Source organism: Gopherus evgoodei, chromosome 10, assembly GCF_007399415.2.
Source record: "Gopherus evgoodei ecotype Sinaloan lineage chromosome 10, rGopEvg1_v1.p, whole genome shotgun sequence".
NCBI lineage: Eukaryota > Metazoa > Chordata > Testudines > Testudinidae > Gopherus > Gopherus evgoodei.
The window spans coordinates 30,824,321-30,848,582 of NC_044331.1; the positions used below are offsets into that span (position 1 = coordinate 30,824,321).

The window sequence follows — 24,262 nt, forward strand, 5'->3', positions numbered from 1 at the left end:
GTTTAGTCAGCTATACGTTGATTTGCTTTTTAACCCTGCCTTTATGTCCCTGGAAAGTGTTGCTCCCACCTTTCCTTTCTGTGAGGGTTTGTATTAGCATAATGAATGCTATACCACACATTTCTGCTCTAATGGCCTTGATACTCTCTGTTCTCAGTGAAACCCCTTCAGCTTTGTCCTCAGTAGGAATGGCTTTGCCTCTATGACTACCTCTTCTGCTGCAAATGAAGAGTATCCCTTGACTCTGTCACTCCTCAAGCACTTATCACTTCATTCTTAGCTGAAGTGGACCCCTTTATCACTGTATATCTGGCCAGAAATCCTAATCTGCTTTCTCTTGGCTAACGCTAGGTCTACACTGGCAACTGAATGACAAAACCTTTGTCTTTCAGAGGTGTTAACCATCCCCCCCCGCCCCGCACCCTCAATAGACAAAAGTTTTGCGGTGACAAGTGCCAGTGTGAAGTGCTCTCCTGCTGACAACGCAAATGCTGCTAGTTGGGGGTGGAAGTTTTTTGTCAGCAGGAGAGCCGACGAACAGCAGCTACACTGCACAATTTTCAGCAGCACGGCTATGGTGACACAACCCTGTCACTACAGGCTGAATAGTGTAGACATAGCCTAATATTTGAACAGAAAGGTACAGCATCAAAAGTAAATACTGTGAGTGCTAATGCCATGTACCTGTCTATAGTCATTCTCTTGACAACAGTTTTTTCTGAGAAGTGATTTGGAAAAGCACTGAACAACGTATGACTGAAACATGAGACATGGTATCAATAACCGCAGCGCAATCTCCATTACTACACGGGAAGGTTTCAGTGCATCGATCCCAATCGTGAACAGAAATAGCACTAAGTTAAAGCTCAGACAGAAGCCCGTCTTTGTGTATTTTCACAGCAGAGGCAATTATAATATCAATTTTCTGGCATTCCAAAGCTCCCACTTGTTAGTAATCTGACATGATGAACATGCGTACAATGGGGCTCACAATCTCATATTCCAACCAGGAATTCAGTAGTTTTCTTATTCATTTCTTCTTGACATCATGCTTTGAAAGACTATACAGCCCAATCATGCACTCCTTACTCAGGCAATATTCTCAATAGCAGCAATGGAAGAATCGCCTACTTAAGAACTGGGCCATGTGACATGAATTTTCTGTCATTTGACTGCAAAATAATCTAATCAGACATTTTTAATCTTGTCCAGTTATTATTCTCCCCCTCATTAATGACCAGATTGTGCAATTCTTAGTGATATCGGTTAGCAGCGCTTATGTGAGAAGTGTCACTGAACGTGAATATGGTTGCACAATTTCACAGTGTTTAGTGGAATCATTTATGTTAATTTATTTTTAGTTAAATAATTAACAAGAGAATACTTAATTCAATATTATGATTTTCCATACTGATAACTTCAATGAGGGTGAAACAGAACATTTATAATTTTGAAGTTTAATAAAGAACTTTTAATTAAAATCGTTATTTTAAAAAAAACTTATTCAAGCATATATACTAGGCAGTCATTTAAATACATGCTCTCTGTTCACCATAAACAAATATTTAGCTATATGTTTATATTCAGGGTTCTATAATTATAGATTCTGGCTCCTACAGAGAGAGAAGCAGAAACACAATATTAAAAAATGTAAGCTAAGTAAATAATACAAAATTATTTTTTAAAAAGAATCAGAAGTCCCTTTAAGAAAAACCAACAGTGTCACTTAGTTTTGTTTTGTTTTTTAAATACCACAGTCCTGAAAAAGTACTGAGCCTGATTCTCACTTCGTCTGTCCAATACTCAGCACAGGAACAGAAAAGGGACCACATTACCGCACTGGAATTAGTCCTTAATGCCCGTCTACTTGTGAGATTTTGTTTTTTGAAAGGATTTTTTTCACTGTAAAATGAAACTATTTCACCTTTCCACTTGAAGATACCATCCTTACACCTTTTTAAAACATAATCTTATTGGCACATCAGAATTGCTCATTGTAAAAGGAATACTGTATACAAAGCTGGCTTCATTCACTGATTCAACAGACCTGGTTTATTCTTTTTATGTCACAATTTTCTGAAAATAAAATCAACTTGTAAATCCCAAAATAGGAATGATACTTTATTATTTCCAATATCTTGCAATTTTGAAATCTGGTAATAACTCAGGCAAATGAGCAAGCTTGCAAGGCCACCCTAATAGTTTTCAGTATCCATTGTCCTCAAATGTTAGTAGACAGTAAACATTTGTGCATTTGTTTTTTTGAGTATAGTAAGCTAATGTCAAGACTGTCTGCTCCAGCATGAGTTTTTCCCATCCAGACAGAACTGTAACTTGCTTTTGGCTAACATTAAACATAGGGCAGGGCAATCCAGTCACAAGGCTTCAGTACATTTGTTCATTAAAGGCCAATTTTTACATTATTTTTAGTCCCCCTCCACAAAACAAATATTGTTATGGTGACCCTGGTGCATGGAGGCCTGTTAGCCAAGAACTAGACTATAGTACCAGCTACTGTGGTTGATTATGACATGACCTACAATTCACTCTCCCTTTACCCACGTTCAGATTCTAGAGACAAGAAAGCAAAAAAGACTGAAAATCAACCATTAGCATACTAACCAGCCCTTCACCAAAACTAATTTCATTAACCACTTCTCTGTTCTGCCCTCCGTTCTGACCTCATTGCTGGCATGCCTTCAACATATGAAAAAATCATAATGAAAAAACTTGATGTATCAACATCCTGCCAGACTATTTTGCTTGATGTGTTTGGTAACTTATTTAAAGACAACATGCCAATCTTTCCAAAGAGGTCTGGTCACTGTAGAAAAAACCCAGTTTTCTAATAATACTGCTTATTTACCCACATGGACCTTATCTAGACCAATTTTCTAAGAAATTCAATTTATTGAATAGTGTAGATGTAGAGTTAAGACTATAACACAGAACAAATATTACTTTAAATTTGCTTTCATCTATTTTTGACAGACACAATTTAGTGACATGCCATTTGCATAATGCCTCCAAGAAGTTACATTCACAGTGGTTCTCAAACTTTTTTTTGTAGACCACTTGAAAATTGCTGAGGGTCTCGGCGGACCATTTAATGATCTTTCCAAATGCTGTTTGTACGTTAGCTAACTATTGTAAAGTGCTTTGGATAAAAGTGCTATATAAAAAAAACCGTAATTAAATTTTTTTTGTTCTACAAATAAAAGCACACAAATTTTAATATCAGTAGTCTTATCTTCCTAATGCGATGGATGGGCCCTCTCCCCCATGCCACAGCAGCCCCCAAGCTGCGGATGGGATGGAAGGAGGTCTCTCCATCTCTCCTCATGCCACGGCAGCCCCTGAGCTGGGGCTAGAAAGGAGGGGGGGTGTATCTCCCCTGCCACAGAAGCCACAGAGCTGAGGCTGGGAAGGAGCACCGTCTCTCCCCTGGAGCTGGAGAAAGTCGCCTCTTGCTATGGCTGCCGTAGCCCAGCACCTTCCAAATTCCCCCCACCTCCTCTTCTTACCCCACTGGCTCCTCCTACCTACTTCCTATATCCCCCAAGGCCACCATCTCACCTTACATGTGCATCTTCTCCAGGGTCCAGGCACCTAATTAGTGGAGTCAGGCCTGTGCAGCTGCACTAATTAGGTGGGTGGCCCTTCATTCTCTCATGTGCAGCCCCCCCAGGCGCAAACCTTAGAGGGAACTATCCCTGGACCTGCTGAATGGATCTCGTAGACCATAGTTTGAGAACCTCTGATCTATATGATAAATAGTTTTCTTATTAAAAAAATAGCACCTCATACCTGTTCTTGTGGCCATTTCTGTCTGTCTTCTGGAGTTCTTGACTTTGTTTTAAAACCTCTAGGCATATCTCCAACATGCTTTGAAGCTGGTGGAATATTCAATGATTTTGGCCTCCCTTCATGACCAGCATCACTTTTTGGACAAGTCTCCTTATAGTCACTTTGCACATTTTCAGTCCCGACATGCTCAGGGCTCATTTCTGTTGTGCTGTTAATGCTGCTCATACTCATGCTCATTTTAATCTCAGCTACAATCTGGTCAATGTCTTCTTCCTGCTCTTCCAACTCAGCATCTTCTTTCCTCAAACGGTAGGGCGACATCCCATGACTGTTTCCATTAGCTTCTGGTGGATAATAGTCCTGATAGCTTTCTTCATTTTGACAGTATTGTATGTTTTCTTCTTGGTCTTGAATCTCCAGAGAAGATATTTCATCCTCCAAAATCTGAACACAGTTATCTTGGTATTCTTGCCCTTCTATCATTTCACTTTCATCATGGTGCTGGATGTTAGCTTCTGTCCATTCTTCTTCCACAGCTTCTTGACATTCATCAGTTTCAACCTGGTGTTCTTCATGAGGAACATACTCTTCCCCATTGCAGTCCATTCCTTCCAGATAACTGTCATCCTCTGGACAATACCTAATGTAGTATGTGATCCCTTCCTCTTCCTCTGGCAAGCCTTCATCATAGTCCTCCTCTTCAGAGGTATTATTCACATAATCAGAGCTGGAATCGCCATCGCCACTGTTATCATTGCACTCATGTTCCACAGGGGTAGGACTACCTTCTCTGACAGCTGTTAGCTCTGCCTCCTTTGCTATGTAATCTTCACTAGGCAGGTGATTTTCCTCACTTTCAGGCTCCCTGTGATGAGATGAAATAGGGCAAGGTATCACCCGGTGATCCAGCATGCTGGCTGTAGTGCTTTGACGTTTCCTGTTTGCCATAGCCAACTTCTTAGGTGACAATCATTTCTAAGCAATCACTGTAAGGAAGAAGAAAAAAACACTTTCAGAAGAAGGTCATCAGCAGGGATCAGAGTGATGCTAATGGGAAACAATGAAACTGGTACTTTTAATTTGGTATAAAACAGCTACTTAACCAAAAAAAAAAACAAAAAACCACAGACAGTCTCCTAAACTATACTCAATGTAGTCAAAGGCTAAGTCAATGGAGTTGTGCTAGATGCCCACAGGTGTAACAATGATCAGAATCTGGCCCATTAGTATATATATAAACAGTAACAACATAAAATAAGAGAAAACCAGTGATGAAAATAGTTATAGAAGTCATGAAACTCAAAAGAGGGTAACACTTTCACCTAGACAGGTAATTCTGCAACTCTGTATTAGACTTCTCCTGTACAGTATCTTTTCTATGTGGAAGATAATGAGTAATTTCAACACCATTTGTTTTCTGGCGGTGGTGGTGGTTCTGTGAGAGTATTTATATATGGTACTCTGAGGGGAATTCTGTAGCACTGTTCCCCGCAGAACATGCATTCAACACAATTCATGTCCCCCGCAGAACATACATTCTGCTGGAGAGATGCTGCAATTATACATTTTGTCAACCAGGGGCTGCTGTGGCACCAGAAGAGAGAGCAGCTGGACTCACATGGGGATAAGAGGCGGCCTTCCTCACTGCAGGACTAGGTGAGGAGGCACAGAATATGAGGGAGACGGACAGACTGAGGCATACAGGGCTGCTGGGGGGGTTACACAAACTGGGTTTCAGAAGGGTTAGTGGGAGGAATAGAGTGGGGCATGGGCACAGGAGCTAATGGGGTGGCAACACTGAGCCAAGGGCTGAATGACAGTGGGGCTGTCAGGCCACATGGGGACAGGAGGAAGGGGGCTGCAGGGAAACATAGGGACAGATGTGCCTGCCTGAATGGGAGAGGCTAGGGGGTCAGGCACGGTCTGCACGGGGGAGGCTCCCCAACTCTAACAATCCCTCCCCCTGCAAAAAACTGTTCCATACTATTCCCACCCACACCCAACAATCCTCCAGGTTCACTTCCAGGCTCCTTCCCTCTCCCACAGCTCCTCCATTACCCCTAACTTCCCCAAGCCTTTGCACAGCTTCTGAGGGTTGCAGGAAATACGTTTCTGTATTGTAGTTTAAATGAATTAATACTCCAAGGTCTGTATTAATATGCCTAATAAGGAATCTATTTGTCAAAAAAACATTTTCTGAATCTTTTGTTGTTTGCATTGTTACATACTGACAGGTATTGTGAAATAAATTACCAAATTAATTCAAACTAGCATGATTATATTGTGTTATTTTGACAAATAAAATATGCAGAATTTTGCAGAATTTTAAAATATTGTGCACAGATTTTTTTTATTTTATTTTTGGAGCAGAATTCCCCCAGGAGTAATGTAGGAAACTGACTTGTATATTTATTGAATTCTATTGTATTTGCAAGAGGGATACACAGGTTTATAGGGTTTTCAAGCTATATTCATATACACATTTGTATTTTAAAAACATTGTTAATATTAGGCAACCAACATTTTAAAAATAATCTCTTCGATACTGAAAGGAAGAGACAACAGAAAGCCCTACAATTATGTGTTAAATATATTCCAATACTGTGTTGATGAATATGCCTCAGGAATGCTTAAATCAATCTTAAAAATTAATCCCAAGCTTCAAATAGGATGAAATTTAATAGTGAAAAGTGCAAGGTCATGCATTTAGGGATTAACAACAAGAACTATTGTTATAAGCTGGGGAGGCATCAGTTGGAAGTAACAGAGGAGAAGGAAGGACCTCAGAGTATTGGTTGATCACAGGATGACTATGAGCTGCCAATGTGATATGGCTGTGAAAAAAGTTAATGCAGTCTTGGGAGGCGAGGTATTTCCAGTAGAGATACGGTGGTGTTAGTACCATTATACAAGGCACTGGTGAGACCTCCTCCGGAATACTGTGTGCCATTCTGGTCTCCCATGTTCAAGAAGGATGAATTCAAACTGGAACAGGTTCAGAGAAGAGCTACTAGGATGATCCAAGGAATGGAAAACCTGCTATATGAAAGGAGACTCAAAGAGCTTGGCTTGTTTAGCCTAACCAAAAGAAGGCTGAGGGGAAATATGATTGTTCTTTATAAATATATCAGAGGAATAAATACCAGGGAGGGAGAGGAATTATTTAAGCTCAGTACCAATGTAGACACAAGAACAAATGGATATAAAGTGGCTATCAGGAAGTTTAGACTTGAAATTAGATGAAGGTTTCTAACATCAGAGGAGTGAATTTCTGGAACAGCTTTCCAAGGGGAATAGTGGGGGCAAAAGACATATCTGGCTTCAAGACTAAGTTAGATAAGTTTATGGATGCGATGGTATAATGGGATATCCTAATTTTGGCAATTAATTAGTCTTTGACTACTAGAGGTAAATATGCCCAATGGCTTGTGATGGGATGTTAGATGGGGTGGGATCTGAGTTACTATAGAGAATTCTTTCCTGGGTGTCTGGCTGGTGAGTCTTGCTCACATAATGGTCCCTTCTGACCTTAAAGTCTATGATTCTATTATTCAAACATGAGGTTTCCCCCTCTCAAATCCTTTTCCAGTAATGAGTCATGGAATGACCCTCAGCAATAAAGCAATTAGCATTATCTTTTCAACAGATAGATAAAGTAGGCATTTTTTCAATGCATACTGTATTCAGTTAAGATCAGACCAAGCTCCCCTTGAAGCTGCGGGGGGGGAAGTCCATTAATTTGGGAGTGGGATAAGGCACTAACTAAACATAACTCGCTGCTTCTTTTTTTCCCATAGGAAAAAATTAAAGCACCTTCATAAAACCAGAGCAATATCAATAAGTTGGTGTTTACTGAGACCCACCACCTGAATTTGTATCAAACAGGATCCAAGTAGTATTGAAAGCCAAATTTGTTTGGCAAACAATTAAACCTATACACAAGGGGAAGAAAAATCAGACATTTATAAACAGACACATTAATTACTTCCACTAGTGCCTGTTCACATTTAACTAAATATTTTACTTGTCTAAATACTGATTTCAACATCATACTACAGAATTTGTTTACGTAAGCTGCGTATCATTTTGACATATCTGGTAAGGGCAAGAGGGAAGTGGATAACACTAGATGTGTATGGCACCAGGGTTAATCTATTAGACTTGAAGTGTCTAGCTACCTTACATAATTCTCATATCCAGCCTCTTTTAGCATAAGCATTTCTCTGTTGTTGCCCACCTCAGTCCTACTACACACCTCATTGTTGTCTCAAGCTGATGGACTTGATTAAACCAGGTGAAGTGAATCTTGTTGCTCTTCACCTGTTTAGAGTTAATTTCATTTAGATCATCATCACTCCTACTTCTGAAATTATGCCTTTTACCACAGAGATATTTCAGTCACCAACACGATCATGTCTAGTTAACTAATCGTATAAGCACACATGTACACACATAGCAACAAGAAAACTGCATAGAAACAGCAGCTGCATGAATGGAAAATTCTTACAAAACATGAGAAGTGTCACAGGAAAAAAAATACTGAAGACAGCTGGCACTACATATCTAAAAAACCTGATTGTTTAGGTCATGTACAGCATTTATATCTGCAAGCAAGTAGGCATAATAAGTCAGTTGAGGAATAGTCAGGAATGAGTTATCAAACATGTCATAAAAATTCCCAAGTCATAGCATATTTTATGTAATAGGTACCAAATTCAGAGCTGCAGAACAGGAATTAATTAGCAAACTGGTTACCATAGGATTAGGCCTAAATAAAGATTGGGAGTAGTTGGATCATTACAAAACCTAAACAATTTCCCCAACACTAATTTCTCCCTACTGTTACTCACACCTTCCTGTCAACTGTCTGTGATAGGCTACTCTCTTACCACTTAAAGGTTATTTTTCCTCCCTTGGTATCCTGCTGTTAATTGATTTATCTCGTTAGACTGACCTCACACTTGGTAAAGCAACCCCCATCCTTTCATGTATTTATACCTGCTCCTGTATTTTCCATTTCATGCATCCGATGAAGTGGGTTCTAGCTGTGGTAGAAAAAAAAAATTGGCTCAGGCCTACACTTTGATCAAGTTAACCTTATGGGTAGCGGGAGGGCAGAAAAGGGTAGGGGACGGGACGGGTTATTGGAGACCGAATAAAGGAGCACAAACACAGAACTATCTGTAATCACTAGGGTTGAAAAATATAACTGCCCACTGCTAGTGTTAGAGGAAGCTTATAACTGCAAAGGGCAAATTGTGAATAACAGGAAAGCTGGCTGGTGCTGTTTTCCCTTTTATGGAACATGTATTCCAATTATGGTAATAATGTTAACAAGGAAGTATGTATTATTAATTGTGGTTTTATGCTATATAAGCTGTTGGAAAATTTGTATTCGGGGGGGGACTGCCGGTTCGCTGGTACTCCCCTTGCATGCTCGTAATAAAGGGGCTTCAGGCCGTTCTGATCCAAACACAATGCGTGGTCGTTCTTCCAAGACAATCTTGATGCTGTTTGACTCAGATCCACAGACTACCCACCAGACTGGGGAGCCGCGGACCATTCCCCACCGGACCCAGCTGGCATCTGAAAGGTGAGAGACCTTTTAAACCCTCTATTTGGGTTTCCAGTGGAGGACTGCCCACGGGCACTGTGTCGGGGTGAGTAGCATGCTGGATCCGGACCTTTTGCTGCCAGACATGCCTGATGCCCTTTTAGTTCTGGTTTCCCTGGGAAGAGCCACGGGTGAGTGGCTAGGTGTGAGTTGGAGTTCACACCAGAGAAGCATACAACTTTCTGTGCCGGGGCTACAGTGCTGTGGTGCCAGTGTAGACACCGTGGTGATTACAGCGCTGTGACTGGCCTCCAGAAGGTGTCCCACAATGCCTGTTCTCACCTCTCTAGTCATCGGTTTGAACTCTACTGCCCTGCCCTCAGGTGACCAATCATCCCTACCTCATACATTCCTTTGCAAATTTGAAAGTCCCTCTCCTGTTTGCTCAATGATGCGTACAGTGGTTTCAGCACATCTTTCTAGGTCGCCATGCCTGCTCCACGCACCAGGCGATCCCACGCTTGGAGCAATGCCGAGCTGCTGGACTTCATCGGCATTTGGGGAGAGGAGGCTGTGCAGTCACAGCTGCACTCCAGCCATAGGAATTATGATACCTACGGACAGATGTTACGATACAGGATAGAAAGGGGCCATGATCGGGACACATTGCAGTGTAGGGTGAAAGGGAAGGAGCTGCAGAACGCCTACCACAAGGCACGGGAGGCAAACTGCCACTCTGGAACTGCGCCCACGAGCTGCCATATCTACAAAGAGTTGGACACGATACTCGGTGGTCACCCCACCTCCACTGCAAAGGCCCCCATGGATACTTCATTGGCTCATGTGCCAGTCGAGAGTGGACTGAGCGAGGAGGATGAAATCTTGGACGAAGAGAGGAACGGGGACCCAGAGGCAGAGGATGGTTAGGAAGCCAGAGATGCATGCAGTCAGGAGTTCTTTTCTACCCCGGAGGAGCCTAGCCAGTCACAGCAGTTGGATCTTGGCAAAACACAAAACAGGAGAGGAGGCCCCTGGTAAGTGGATCTGATTTTGGGAATTGCTGAAGCAATTTGTTGAGGGTAGGAGGGTTGCAGAAAGCAGACTTGTCTCCCACCACATGCCTAGTCTGAGCAGTGGAACAGGCTGTTGATAGGCTCCCTCACTTCACAGGAATCTCCGGCAGAGATCTCCAGGAAACTCTAATGGAGATACTGGACAATCTGCTGCTGCAGGTTCCTCGACACAGCTGCTTTGTTTCTTGCCTATTTAACGGTAATTTTCCCATTCCTGAAAATACTTCCATACTGATCACATCCTGTGAAAAAAGTGTGGGGACAGGAATGATTATCAAGCCCCTCGTACAGTGTTGGCTCTCCCCAAAAGCCACATGCCCAGTGTACAGCAGGGTCCAGGAAGAGTGATTTACCCTGCCCCTGCGACTACTCACCATTTTGGGGGTCTTGTAGCTCATGTGTGATTGCCTGGGGTCAGCCAGTTAGTGACAGGTGTGAGAGTACTAGCTGTGTTTTAAAGCACTGAATCAGTGTTGTCCGTGATGCAAATAATACTGCTTCTGTAAAATGTTGCATTTAAACTTCACAGAGATGACCCTGGGAGCCCAGCTCCCTTATCGGCAGCAGAACAGCTGCATAGAATTAGAAAGCAGCCATGAAATCCTAAGGAGGACTTTCTCTGTGAGGTTATGATGCACTCTGTCACTGAGAAACAGGAACTGAAGAAGTGGCGGGACAGCGAGAACGCGGCATACCAGAAAGAAGCCATGGAGCGGCTCTTAAACATTATGGAGCGTCAAGTGGACACACCTCAGGTGATACTAGCTCTTCAAACTAAGCATCTCCATGCCCGCCCTCCTTTATGGCTGCTGTTACAAAAAAATTTTCCCATGTGTCCCCCCCTCCCCAACACTGCCAACACACTGTTATCAACCTCCTGGCTCCACTCTCTACCCGCAGCATTCCACACCTCCCTCCTCACAGTACAGCCATGTGAACTCCCACTACCCACTGCACTCAACACCCATCCCTCTGCAGTTTGGCCCTGCTGAAGTTTGGGTATGATCCCTGGACATACACAAATCTGTAGCCATCCCAGGACGCCTCCTCCTCTGGAGACGTTCCCTTTCCCCCACCCCTCCCTGATGTATTTTTGTAATTTGACTCTCTCCTCTGGTTGTTGTCTTTTAATAAAAGAATTGTGTTGGTTTGAAAGCAATCTTTATTCTATTAAGTGAAAGCAAAAAGAGCACTGCAAAGCAACACGCAATTATGTTAAACCCCCTTATTGCATCATGTGCACCAGTAACCTCCTAGCATTACAAGCACTGCAATCCTGAGCACAGCAGCAAACATTAGTGGCTTTCAGCTTCAAATTGCTGCCTCAAGGCATCCCTGATCCTTATGGTCCCACGCTGTGCCCCTCTAATAGCCCTGGTCTCTGGCTGTTCAAACTCAGCCTCCAGGCACTGAGCCTCTGCGGTCCAGCCCTAAGTGAAGCTTTCAGCCTTCTTTCACAAATATTAAGGAGCTTACAACACATGGCTATAAGCATAGGAATATTGTCATCGGCCATGTCCAGCTTCCCATACAGGTATCACTAGCAGACTTTTAAACGGCCAAATGCACACTCAACAGTCATTCTGCACTTGCTCAGCCTGTTGCTGAACTGCTCCTTGCTGCAGTCAAATTGCCCCAGGTAGGACTTCATAAGCCATGGCATTAAGGGGTAGGCAGGGTCTCCCAGGATCACAATGGGCATTTCAACTTCCCCTATGGTGATCTTCTGGTCCAGGAAGAAAGTCCCTGCTTGCAGCTTCTTGAACAGGCTGGCGTTCTGAAAGATGCATGCGTTATGCACCTTTCTGGACCAGCCTGCGTCAATGTCCATGAAATGCCCAAGGTGATCTACAAGCATCTGGAGAACCACTGAAAAATACCCTTTGCGATTAATGTACTCAGTGACTAAGTGATCTGGTGCCAGAATTGGAATGTGCATGCCATCTATCGGCCCTCCGCAGTTAGGGAAGCCCATTTGTGCAAAGCCATCCACTATGTCATGAACGTTGCCCAGAGTCACGGTATTTTGGAGCAGGATGCAATTAATGGCCCTGCACAGTTCCATCAACACGACTCCAATGGTTGACTTTCCCACTCTGAACTGGTTAGCAACTGACCGGTAGCAGTCTGGAGTAGCCAGCTTCCATAGTGCAATCACCATGCACTTCTCCAGCGACAGGGCAGCTCTCATTCTCATGTCCTTGCTCCACAGGGCTGGGGTGAGCTCATCACACAGTCCCATGAATGTGGCTTTTCTCATGCAAAAGTTCTGCAGCCACTGCTTTTCATCCAGGTTGTGCATCATGATGTGATCTCACCACTCAGTGCTTGTTTCCTGAGCCCCAAAGCGGCATTCCACTGTGGTCAGCACCTCCGTGATGCCACAAGCAATCTCGTGTCATAGCCACTTTGTGTAGCAAGATCAATTTTGCACTCCTCTTGCCTTTGTAGTTTAAGGAATAACTCCACTGCCACTCATGTCGAGTTGGTAAGAGCGAGCAGCATGCTGGTCAGCAGTTCGGAATCCATTCCTGCAGCCTGAAAGAGGCAGGGTGGTAAACAAACCGCTGAAAGATGGTACCAAATGTGGACAGAAGCACAGGGATTGCTGGGATGTGAAGCAATAGATCATGGGGCATTGGGGCGAGACCCAGGATGCCCCACGACCCTCTCCGCCTTGCAACAACTCTTAGCGGCAAAAGAGAAAGAGATGCTCTGTGGGATAACTGCCCAGAGTACACTGCTCCAAATAGCGCTGCAAGTGCCACAAGTGCGAACACGCTATTGCGTAGGCAGCTGTCAGTGTGAACACACAACAGCGGTTTTCCTTCAGCGCTCTCTAAGCGGTGCTGTAACTGCCAGTGCTGTAACTTTGCCAGTGTAGACATCCACTTACTAAAGTCAAGATATAACACATCTACTGCTCCCCCACCCCAACTCAGAAGGCTTGTTACCAAGTCAAAGAAAGCTATGAGGTTGGTTTGACACAATTTATTCTTGACAAATACATGCTGTTACTTCTCACCTTATTATTTTCTACGTGTTTGCAAACTGATTGCTTAATTATTTGCTCTATTATCTTTCCAGGTACTCAAGTTAAACTGACTGGTCTTTAATTCCTCGGGTTGTCCTTATTTCTCTTTTTATAGATGGGCACTATATTTGCCCTTTTCCAGTCCTCTGGAATCTCTCCCGTCTTCCATGAGTTTTTGAAGAAAATCACTAATGACTCAGATATCTCCTCAGTCAGCTCCTTGAGTATTCTAGGTTGTACTTCATCAGGCCCTACTGACTTGAAGACATCTAACTTATTTATGTAATTTTTAACTTGTTCTGCCCCTACTTTCGCCTCAAATCCTACCTCATTTTCACTGGTGTTCGCTATATTAGACATCCAATTGCTGCTAAATTTTTTGATAAAAACTGAACAAGAGTCATTTTGCACTTATGCCATTCACACATTTTCTATTATTGTTTTTCTCCCCCCGTCATTGTGTAATGGGCCTACTCTGTCCTTGGTCTTCCTCTTGCTTCTAATGTATTTGCAGAATGTTTTCTTGTTACTCTTTATGTCTCTAGCTAGTTTAATCTCATTATCATCTGATTTAATTGGCATCTTAATTCTATCTAGTCCTCTACAAGGAATGGCTCAAATGCTTCTGAGGAAGACCTGCTCTAGTCAATCTGCTGCTTCTTCTGTCTAGCCATTCACACCATGTCTTCCACTGTTTACTTGTACTCCATGCTATTTTTAACTAGGCTTTGCCATCAAATCCTTGTATTAATGTACAGATTTCCTAAGCAGGTTAAGCACCTAATTTCCATTGATTTCAACTGGACTAGGCATCTAACCTGCTTAGACCCTTCCGAAAATTGCACCAGATACTTAGCTGTAGCTTTTGGCAAATAAATATCGTTGAAAGTCTGGCCCAGGGAGCTCATGTTTGATGTGGAACGGACAGGGAGTGAACCAATCAGAGCAATGAGCAGGAAGATAAACCTGGTAGCAGCATTTTGAATCAACTTAAAGGGTAAGAGTAGAACAATCTACCTTGTAGTGATATTCTATTCTGTAAATACAACCCCGTTTAATTTATGCCTTGTTTTATATGGGAATATAAGAACAGTGTTTCTGGTCTGCAGTTCTTGCCCCATCGTTTAAAATCTGAGTACAGTAACTCCTTACTTAACGTTGTACTTATGTTCCTGAAAAATGCTACTTTAAGCGAAATGATGTTAAGCAAATTCAATTTCCCCATAAGAATTAATGTAAATGGGGGGGATTAGGTTCCAGGAAAAAAATTTCGCCAGACAAAAAAAGACTCATATATATACACAGTATAAGTTTTAAATAAACAAACAAAGCAATGACGATTGTGAAGCTTGGTTGAGGTGGTGAAGTCAGAGGGTGGGATATTTCCCAGGGAATGCATTACTGCTAAATGTAGCACTTGGCTGAGCTCTCAAGGGTTAACACATTGTTGTTAACGTAGCCTCACGCTCTACAATGCAGCACAAACAGAGGGAGGGGAGACAGCATGGCAGAGAGAGAGACAGAGACACACACCTTGTGTAGGAGAGAGAGAGACGCACATTGCCCCTTTAAGTACGCTGACCCCACTCTAAGTACATTAGCAAATTGAGACAGCCACTGCTGCCAGCAAGCTCCCTCAGTCCTGAGCCCTGTAGTGTCCCTCCCCTCGTGGAGATAAGGTACAGGAGATGGGGATACAGGAGCTGGGGCAGGGGGACACCCTGACATTAACACCTCTCTTCCTACCCACCCCACACAGCAAGCAGGAGGCTCCCAGGAGCAGCTCCAAGGCAGAGGGCAGGAGCAGCACACAGCAGTGGGTGGAGGGACAGCTGAGCTGCCCAGCAGTTGATAGCCTGCTGGGCGGTTGCCACACAGGGAACTTAGGGGAGCTGATAGGGCGGTTGCTGGTCCACCCTGGTTCCACGCCCCCAGCAGCTAGCTCCAACGGGCTGCTCTTTCTGCAAGCAGTGGACAAACCAGGTAGCTGTCAAACAAAATTATAAGGGAGCACTGCACAACTTTAAACGAGCATGTTCCCTAATTGATCAGCAACGTAACAATGAAACAACATTAACCTGAACAATTTTAAGTGAGGAGTTACTGTATTACAATATCCATCTTCGTTGCTTTCATTTTTATGGGAAGAATTGTGCCTTTCCCCACTGCAGCAAAGCACAGCGATGACTGCACTCACATACAGGGCTGCTATTGAAATCTTTACATTTGCTGCCCCCACACTTCCTGTAAGTCAGTTACCGGATCCTAGAGCCCACTGGAAGCAACAGGCTGAGTGCTAGGTCCAACTGGTCATGCCACACAGGAGGAGTACTCCATGGAGGTCACTTTTGTTCAACGGCTGAAGTAGCCAATGCATGTAGGTGGCCCTCTGCTGGATGAGGGAGAATGAGAGAATTCAGTGGATCCCCTGCTTCCTATATGCAAGAGGTTCTGAACCATTCAGAAGGTGCTCACACCCTGCACAGCTACTTGTGTCCAGCTTTCCCCTCACACAGTGGAACTACATTAGTTCTGTTGCACAGCGGATCTCTGCAGCAATGGAAACTCTACAAATATTGCAAAATGACAGATGGATACTAGCCCTGGGGGCAGGTGACCTAGATTCTATTACACTGAGCTGTTGGCCAAGTCACTTCCCACCTCTGTGACTCAGTTTGCCCTCCCACTCTTTCTCTCTTCCCTGAAGAGCTCTGCTAAGTACACAAGAAAGGCAGTCCTATGATGTGTTTGTACAGTGCCTAGCACAATGAGGCCCTGATCTTTGTCAGAGTCTCTAGGCCGGGGTAGTCAATAGGCAGACTGTGGGCCAAATTGGACTGCCAGACATTTTGAACGGACCCCAAAATCTTTTTATTTACTTAATAAAATAGTAATAATATTTTCTCTAGAGACTGAACCTTGACCAAAAAATCTGGACCTTGACAAAAAATAATTGACTACCCCTGCTGTAGGCCATAAAGAAATACAAATAGTAAACTACATTAATTTCTTGTAAATATTTTAATAATAATCATCATATCTGTAAGATTTCAACTAATGTTGACAGGATATTTTGGTTTTTACCTGTATCAAATGAAGTTTAAACTTTTTGAACAGCAAATTTGATTGCAATATACATATTTACTAGGTTTACTTTAACTTTTATTCAGTTTTCTGATAACTTTTCCCCATCAAGTTTTTGTTGTTTAGAAAATGCGAGAAGCTAAAGAATATATATCTTAAAGTTCCCAAATGATCCCGTGCGTAGAGCCCTGTGTAGATACAAAATTTGTACCCGTGGAGCAGATAACCATGGATATAAAGTGGATATCCACAGAGCTGAAGGCTCTACCCTAAAGTGCAGCGGCGAAAGGAGACACAGACTGCTACATGGAAGGGACTCCTGTCTGCAAGCGTGCGAGCCGCTTGCACACACTAGTGCAACCAGGGACAGCTGCTGGTCAGCCTGATGCCCGCCCCAGTGAGCAGGACTAGGGGCAGTACAGCCAGTCCAAAGGAGCTGTCCGGGCAAGCAGCAGCCTAACATGGTTCCTGGTAAAGCCCTGCAGCCAGGGCCGGCTTTAGGTCGATTCGGCCAATTCCGGGGGATCGGGCTCTGTGCCTTTTTTTTTTGCTTACCCTGGTCCCCGGCTGTGATCTGCTCCGGGGTCTTCCATGGTCCCGCTCCTTTGAGCGAAGCGCCGGCGGGAGCGCGGCGCAGCCCCGCTCTCCCAGCTAGAGCTCCAGCCGGGGCAGTGGGGCTTTGCCGCACTCCGGCCGGGAGAGCAGGGCGGCGGGGCTTTGCCGCACTCCGGCCGGGAGAGCAGGGCGGCGGGGCTTTGCCGCGTTCCGGCCGGGAGAGCAAGGTGGTGGGGCTTTGCTGCTCTGTGGCCGGGGCTCCAGCCGGGAGAGCAGGGCGGCGGGGCTTTGCCGCGTTCCGGCCGGGAGAGCAAGGTGGTGGGGCTTTGCTGCTCTCTGGCCGGGGCTCCAGCCGGGAGAGCAGGGCGGCAGGGCTTTGCCGCTCTCTGGTCAGGAGAGCGAGGCCGCGGGGCTTGCCACGCTCCAGCCGGAGTGCGGCGATTGCGGCAAGCCCCGCTCTCCCGTCTGGAGCTCCGGCCAGAGCACGGCAAAGCCCTGCGACCCCGGCTGGAGCTCTGGGCCCTTTAAATAGCCCCCAGAGCCCTGGGGCAGTGAGGGGCTCCGGGGGCTATTTAAAGGGCCCGGGGCTCCAGCTGCCTCTGCCACCTCGGTCCCTTAAATAGCCGCCGGAGCCCCGCCTTCCCTATGCATTCCTCAGCGCTCCCGCAGCTATTTAAAAGGTCCGGGGCGGGGTAGAAGGGGGTTTGGGGGCTGGGGTTCCAGCTGCCTCTGCTGCACCCCCTGACCTGCCCACACCAGTCCGGCCCCCCCTGCCATGCCCACAGCCAGCCTTTGCCAAACCTCATCCAGTCTCCAGCCAACCCCTGCCACACACCCATGCAGCCCTGCCCAAAGCCAGCCAGCCCCCCACACACTGCTGCCCGCACCAGCCCTGCACCCCCTGCCCAGCCCGCACCCCCTGCCCTGTCTCCAGTCAACCCCTGCTGCTCCCCACTGCCTGAAGCCAGCCAATCCCACACTCCTGTCTCCAGCCCTGCAACCCCCTGCTGCACCCCCCGTGGACCTGCCTGAAGCCAGCTCACCCCACACCCCGTCTCCAACCAGCCCCACACCCTTTGCCCTGCCTGCAGCCAGCCCCTACCTCCAGTCAGCCCCTGCCCTGCCTCCAGCTAGCCCCATGTCCACTGCTGTCCTGCAGTTTCCAGGGCAGTAACCCTGCACACCTGCATCAATGAGGGGGGGCAGGGAGCAGCTGGGACCAACACATGTGCACACCCCCAGGGAGTGGCGGGGACCCACACATGTGAAACGGCTGTCATTAATAGCCAATCAACAGCATATATGATGCAATGTATATAATATATAATTTTATTATTCATATAGTTATGGAAAGTAAATAATACATGAAAGAAATGAAAGGCTTTTTTTTCCACTTTTTTTTTTTAAGTCATCCCTGCCAGGGCCCCGCCGAAAATGTTCGAATTGGGCCCCGCACTTCCTAAAGCCGGCCCTGCCTGCAGCTCCGCAGATATCCGCTTTATATCCGTGGATACAAATTTGATATTCATGCAGGGCTCTAATAACCCTTTGAAAGCCAACGTAAGGCCAGTTTATAGGGAATTTGGGATAATTTTTGAGGGAACCCTTTCCTTGACAAATAGTTTCAGGTAGAGTTATTTTCATCTGAAATACTGCATTACTCAGGACAATTCACTGACTTCTGTCTGGATTTCGGTTAAAGTCCCTATGATTCATGTAGTTTTAGGGTTCATTTGCCTTCCCAAAACACAGGTGGTACAAATCCATATGAATAGTAACATGCACAAAGTTACCAACTCTCCTGTGAACTGAAGGTGGCAAGCTGAAATACAGCCTGAATGAGTTTACAGGTCTTGACAGACAAATGGTGAGAGGGGAAACACAGCCAAGGCAAGGTCAGTCGCAGACCTGGGAAGAGAACCCATGTTTGACTTCCAGCTTAGTCTCCTGTCTGCTAACTGCCTCCACATGTTGCCTCCATCAGGCATCTCTTTACTAGAAGATGTAAGTGGAAACAACGTCTTTATAAATGTAATGCTAATTACTAAACTGAAAGAATGGAGTACTGTATATGCCACAGATGCTGCTGGTACAAGAAGTGAACTTGCTCATCTTGGTAAAAAGAACATAAAAGGTTACGGCAGCTTTAAAACACTATTGATCAGAAAAGCAATCAGACACCAATCTTGGTAATACTTGGTAATACTTAAATTGTTACTGAATGTTACAATTAAATGAAGTAACTACAGCATCAGTTTATGCTGTAATATTGATTTATTACAATAAACATGATTAAAAACGGAAAAGGTGGTAACCGCTTCTAATGGGCAATATACTAAATAAAATTATGCTGCTAGTCACTATCATAGATAAGTATCAGAAGGGTAGCCGTGTTAGTCTGGATCTGTAAAAGTAGCAAAGAAACCTGTGGCACCTTATAGACTAACAGACGTTTTGGAGCATGAGCTTCCGTGGGTGAATACCCACTTCATCGGATGCATGTTCCTATGGCACCTTACAGACTAACAGACGTTTTGGAGCATGAGCTTTTGTGGGTGAATACCCACTTTGTCGGATGGGGTATTCACCCACAAAAGCTCATGCTCCAAAACGTCTGTTAGTCTATAAGGTGCCACAGGATTATTTGCTGCTATCATAGATAATACCCTCTGAAGCTCTTTTAAATGATCTTTTCTCAGCTGAAGTAATTTTTTCCCTCCTTTTATTACTACAGGGTCCTTCAATATTTTGCTAGCAATCTGAGGATTCCTGTTTCTTCCTTCAATGTTTTTCCTACATCAAGGGTATAATCCATCTGGTCATGAAGTGGATGAGGTTTTCGTCAAAAAACCACTAATGTCATTTTTAATTGGTCAAAAGGGGCTGCTGAAACAAGGCACTTCTTATCTCCCTTCCTGCCTCCAAAGAAAGTGAACGTTAAGAAACTTTTCATGATTCCATAGTAATTTCTGTTTCTATGAAGTGTTGAATCTCCACCAAGTCTAGATTCCAAGCATGCAATTTATTAGAGCACTCAGAGATCTCTAAAACTCAAAGGGATTACAGTCAATTTTGACATAAATCTCACAGTATTCAATTCAGAGCACTTTCTCGCATTATTTCTGTATTCTTTAACAAAGTGTGATGGTACTGTATATCAAATGAGTAGTATTTCTTACTTTGGAATTTGTGTTTTCTTATCAGTGTTGGAAGTAGAGTTATCAATCCAGCACTAGAAACAGCCAGAACCACTACCCACCACGTAGAACAATCAAACTCTATAACAATGTCAATTTACCACTGAGTAAAAGCTCATTTTCCAACTTCACCCAGTCAGAATAAAAATTTGCTTTGCATTCATTTTTAGATTGTGATCTGAATTTGGAGAATGATTTAAAACAAAATAAAGACAAGGCTAAAAAAGTTTCACTTTCAATTATTTTCATCCTAATATTCAAGGTTTAAGGGTATGTACCCTCTGGCAAACATAGAGCCAGATTCTCTTGTTCAATTTGGCCCCTTTGCACTGCTCTAATGTCATAGGGCTGCCATGTCTCCCCAGCTCCCCTGGGGAAGGCCCAGCTGATATAATCAGCTCATAAAACACCATCCCCAGCACAGCAACAGGCAGGAGCACTATTGCACTCCAGATATATTCTGCTGCCAAGCAGCCCCTAAGCTGCTGTAAAGTGTGCTAGGCCTAGTGTTCCACCAGCCCCAGAACTGGCAAGTCACAAGCTGTTCCTCTGTCCCACTCCATTGCATCCAGCAGATATTGGATACTACAAAGAATCTGGCTGGCAATCTATTTCACAAAGCTGACTTAGTGGGGACAATTGCAGGTTTTGTGCATTCCTTATAACCGTGTTAATAAAAAAATGTAGCAAACTTTCCAAGAAAGTGGGCATGCTATGCATTACAAAGTGCAGAAGTAGCATTAACATTTCACAGATAGTGGATATAACTAGATTGTCAGTAACTGCTTAGTGTTCTGTACAAAGTCTAACAGTTGTAGGTCCAATATTCAAAGCTGACTTTTTCAGTTGAAAAATACCTGAGTAGGGGAAAATCCTCTAAATATTGATAGTAGTTCTTTCTTGTTGCTTTGAGATACAACAGACAAGATCAAATGTTGTGTGCCTATCAAGTGTGTAACTTACATTGTGGGAAGCAATGAGATACAATCTCTAAAACAGCATGGTCCTAAATCACTTTGTTTATAAGAAAAGAACTAGAAACAGGCCTGGAATTGGTTCAGATGCCAAAGGAGAGCCTGAGAGAAGGAGGGTGATCAACACTTATCCCCACTTACAATAGAAAGCAAACAACTTCATACTGACCATACTATAGCTTGAATATTGCTAATTCATGGTTATTACAAGTCTCACAATATTTAGTGTCCTTTTCTTAAAGCAATATCTTCTGGAATCCTGTAATCTTACTTAAAAAAAAATAATAATAAAAGGAAAGCTGTTTCTAGCCCCAGTGGTGGCAGAAAATATGCCTTGAGTGTACCCTCCTGGCCCGGGAGGCTCACCCCCAGCCCCTCCCTTGCTATTCCCCCTCCCTTGCAGCCTCAGCTCACCCCGCCGCTGGCGCAATGCTCTGGGCAGCCGGGCAGCACAGCTGAAGAGTCCGGCCTGACCCAGTGCTCTGTACTGCCCTGTGGCATGGCTGGCTCCAGCCGGGTAGCACAGCTGTAGCGCTGCCAGCCACCAGCGCTCCAGGCAGCGCGGTAGGAGGCAAGGAGGGGGGTTGGACAGAGGGCAAGGGTCGGGGATATGGATAGGGGTCAAGGCGGTCAGAGGGTGGGGAACAGGGGGCAGTTTGAATGGGTGTAGGGGTCCCGGGGCGGCAGTCAGGAAGGGGGGGGGGATTGAATGGGGTGGCGGGGGGGCAGTCAGGGGTGAGATTTCCGGGGGTGGTCAGGGGACAGGGAGTGGGGAAGATGGATGGGGCAGGGGCCTCAGGGGGGGCATCAGGGAACAGGGGGAGTTGGATGGGGTAGGAGTCCGGGAGGCGGGCGTCAAGGGGTGAGAAGCGGGGTGGAGGAGAAGAAAGGGGGTAGGGGCCGGGACATGCTTGGCTGTTTGGAGAGGCATAGCCTCCCTTAACCGGCATTCCATGCAATTTCTGAAACCCGATGTGGCCCTCAGGCTAAAAAGTTTGCCCGCCCCTGCCCTAAAGGCTCAAAAACCCAAAAGGCAAAGAAAAAAAAAAACCCACTAACGTGATTTTTGCAAATTTAGAAGTTGGCAACACTGGCTTACCCTCAAGCGTGTAGTATACAAGGGAAGATATAGGCACAGCATCAGTAAATACCATACAAAAATCAGCCAGAGAAAGAAAACTGCACCAACTCACTGAATTTATGTGGAGCATGATTTCATTCCCTCAGTTATCATGCAGAGTATCAGAAGTCCAACTAAAGAATCCACCACATCAACAGAAGAGTTTTCTGCCCCTCTCAGGCTGTACTGAAGCTCTTTATTCCTACTCCTGAGCATTGCAGAGCTCTTCTTAGTGCCTGAGGCTGAGAATGAACTCCCAGGACTTGTTCCCTGGAGGCCCTTCTTCCTAGAAGACTTCCCCACAAGCTCCCCTCCCCAGGAGCTCTGGAAGCTTCTTCCAGGGACTCCTGGCTTCTTACAGCCCTATCTCAGAACCTTCCACAGTAGCTTAATCTGCTCCCCGTGGTTCTCTCCAGCTTGCCTACGCAGAGAGAGGGGTCTCCCGCTTCACTGAGTTCTCTTCCCTCTCTATGTCCTTCTTCCAGACCAGGGTAGGCAAACTATGGCCTGGGGGCCATATCAGGTCCTTCAGAAATTTTTATCCAGCCCTCGAGCTCCCGCCGGGGAGCAGAGTCAGGGGCTTGCCCTGCTCCACATGTACCCTGGCTCCGTGCAGCTCCTGGAAGCAGCGGCATGTCGCCCCGTCAGCTCCGACATGTAGGGACTCGCAAGGGGCTCCACACGCTGCCCGTGCCCCAAGCGCCACCCACACAATTCCCATTGGCCAGGAACTACAGCCAATGGGAGCTGCAGGGCTGGCGCCTACGGACGGGGCAGCCTGCAGAGCTGCCTGGCTGCGCCTCCGTGTAGGAGCCAGAGAGGAGACATATCGCTGCTTCTGGGAGCTGCTTGAGGTAAGTGCTACCTGGAGCTTGCACCCCTGACCCCCTCTCATGCCCCAACCCCCTGCCCCAGACCTGGCTCCTGCTCCTGCCCTCCAAACCCCTTGGTCCCAGCTCAGAGCACCCTCCTGCACTGCAAACCCTGATCCTCAGCCCCACCCCACAGCCCACACACACCCCAACCCCCTGCCTCAGCCCAGAGCCCCTTCCTGCACACTGAACTCCTAATTTCTGGACCCACCACAGAGCCCGCACCCCCAGCTGGAGCCCGCACCCCTCCCATACCCCAACCCCCAATTTCATGAGCATTCATGGCACACTATACAATTTCCAGACCCAGATGTGGCCCTCCGGACAAAGAGTTTGCCCATCCCTGTTCCAGACCCTTCCACAGCTGGGATCATTAATTGTAATTGAACCCAGTTCAGGATCAAATGAAAGGACCAGCCAGCCTCTGACAATTACTAGAACAATAAAGTATCAACGATCAATATTTGAAGAGGGAAGAGGAACAAATTAAATTAAAATAAAACAATAAAAAAAGGAGAAAATGAACAAGAGCTAAAGTGACCAGCAAAGTAAACAGGCAAGATTAAAAGAACTATGCACAAAAATATAGTCTAGGAAAACAATACAGTCAGGAAGTGATTATATAAAGTTATACAGAAAAAGAAACCCTAAAATGACACGTACCGTCATCACCCACCACTGTACTTATTTGTTATATTCATTCTCCCACTTTATTTTTGTCCATTTCATTACAAGGTCTTTGAGGCAGGGCTTGTGTTTTTCTTTATGCTAGGAACACACTGCACTAGGCACCGCATAGATTCTGGCCAGAGCTATAGAACTACCACCACAATATAGATATTACAAGTTGTCTGAGATTTCTAAAACACCACCCACGTGGTATGCTTTTTATTTGTCTGAAGGTTAGAAGCACTGCTCAGAATGCATGTATGTACTTTGTTCACTGAACTTCTGGCTATAACAAAATGAAGCTCTTCCGGAAAGAGTGTGTT

The 24,262-nt window shown here is 45.1% G+C and overlaps 1 protein-coding gene across 1 annotated transcript in view; it reads right to left on the reverse strand.

The window, feature by feature from the left end:
* Positions 1 to 24,262, reverse strand: part of APBA2 (amyloid beta precursor protein binding family A member 2) — a 229,658-nt gene that overhangs the window by 103,896 nt on the left and 101,500 nt on the right. Inside the window, 1 exon segment of the mRNA XM_030578097.1 lies at positions 3,808 to 4,793. Coding sequence (XP_030433957.1) covers positions 3,808 to 4,755 — 948 coding nt within the window. The 5' untranslated portion in view covers positions 4,756 to 4,793.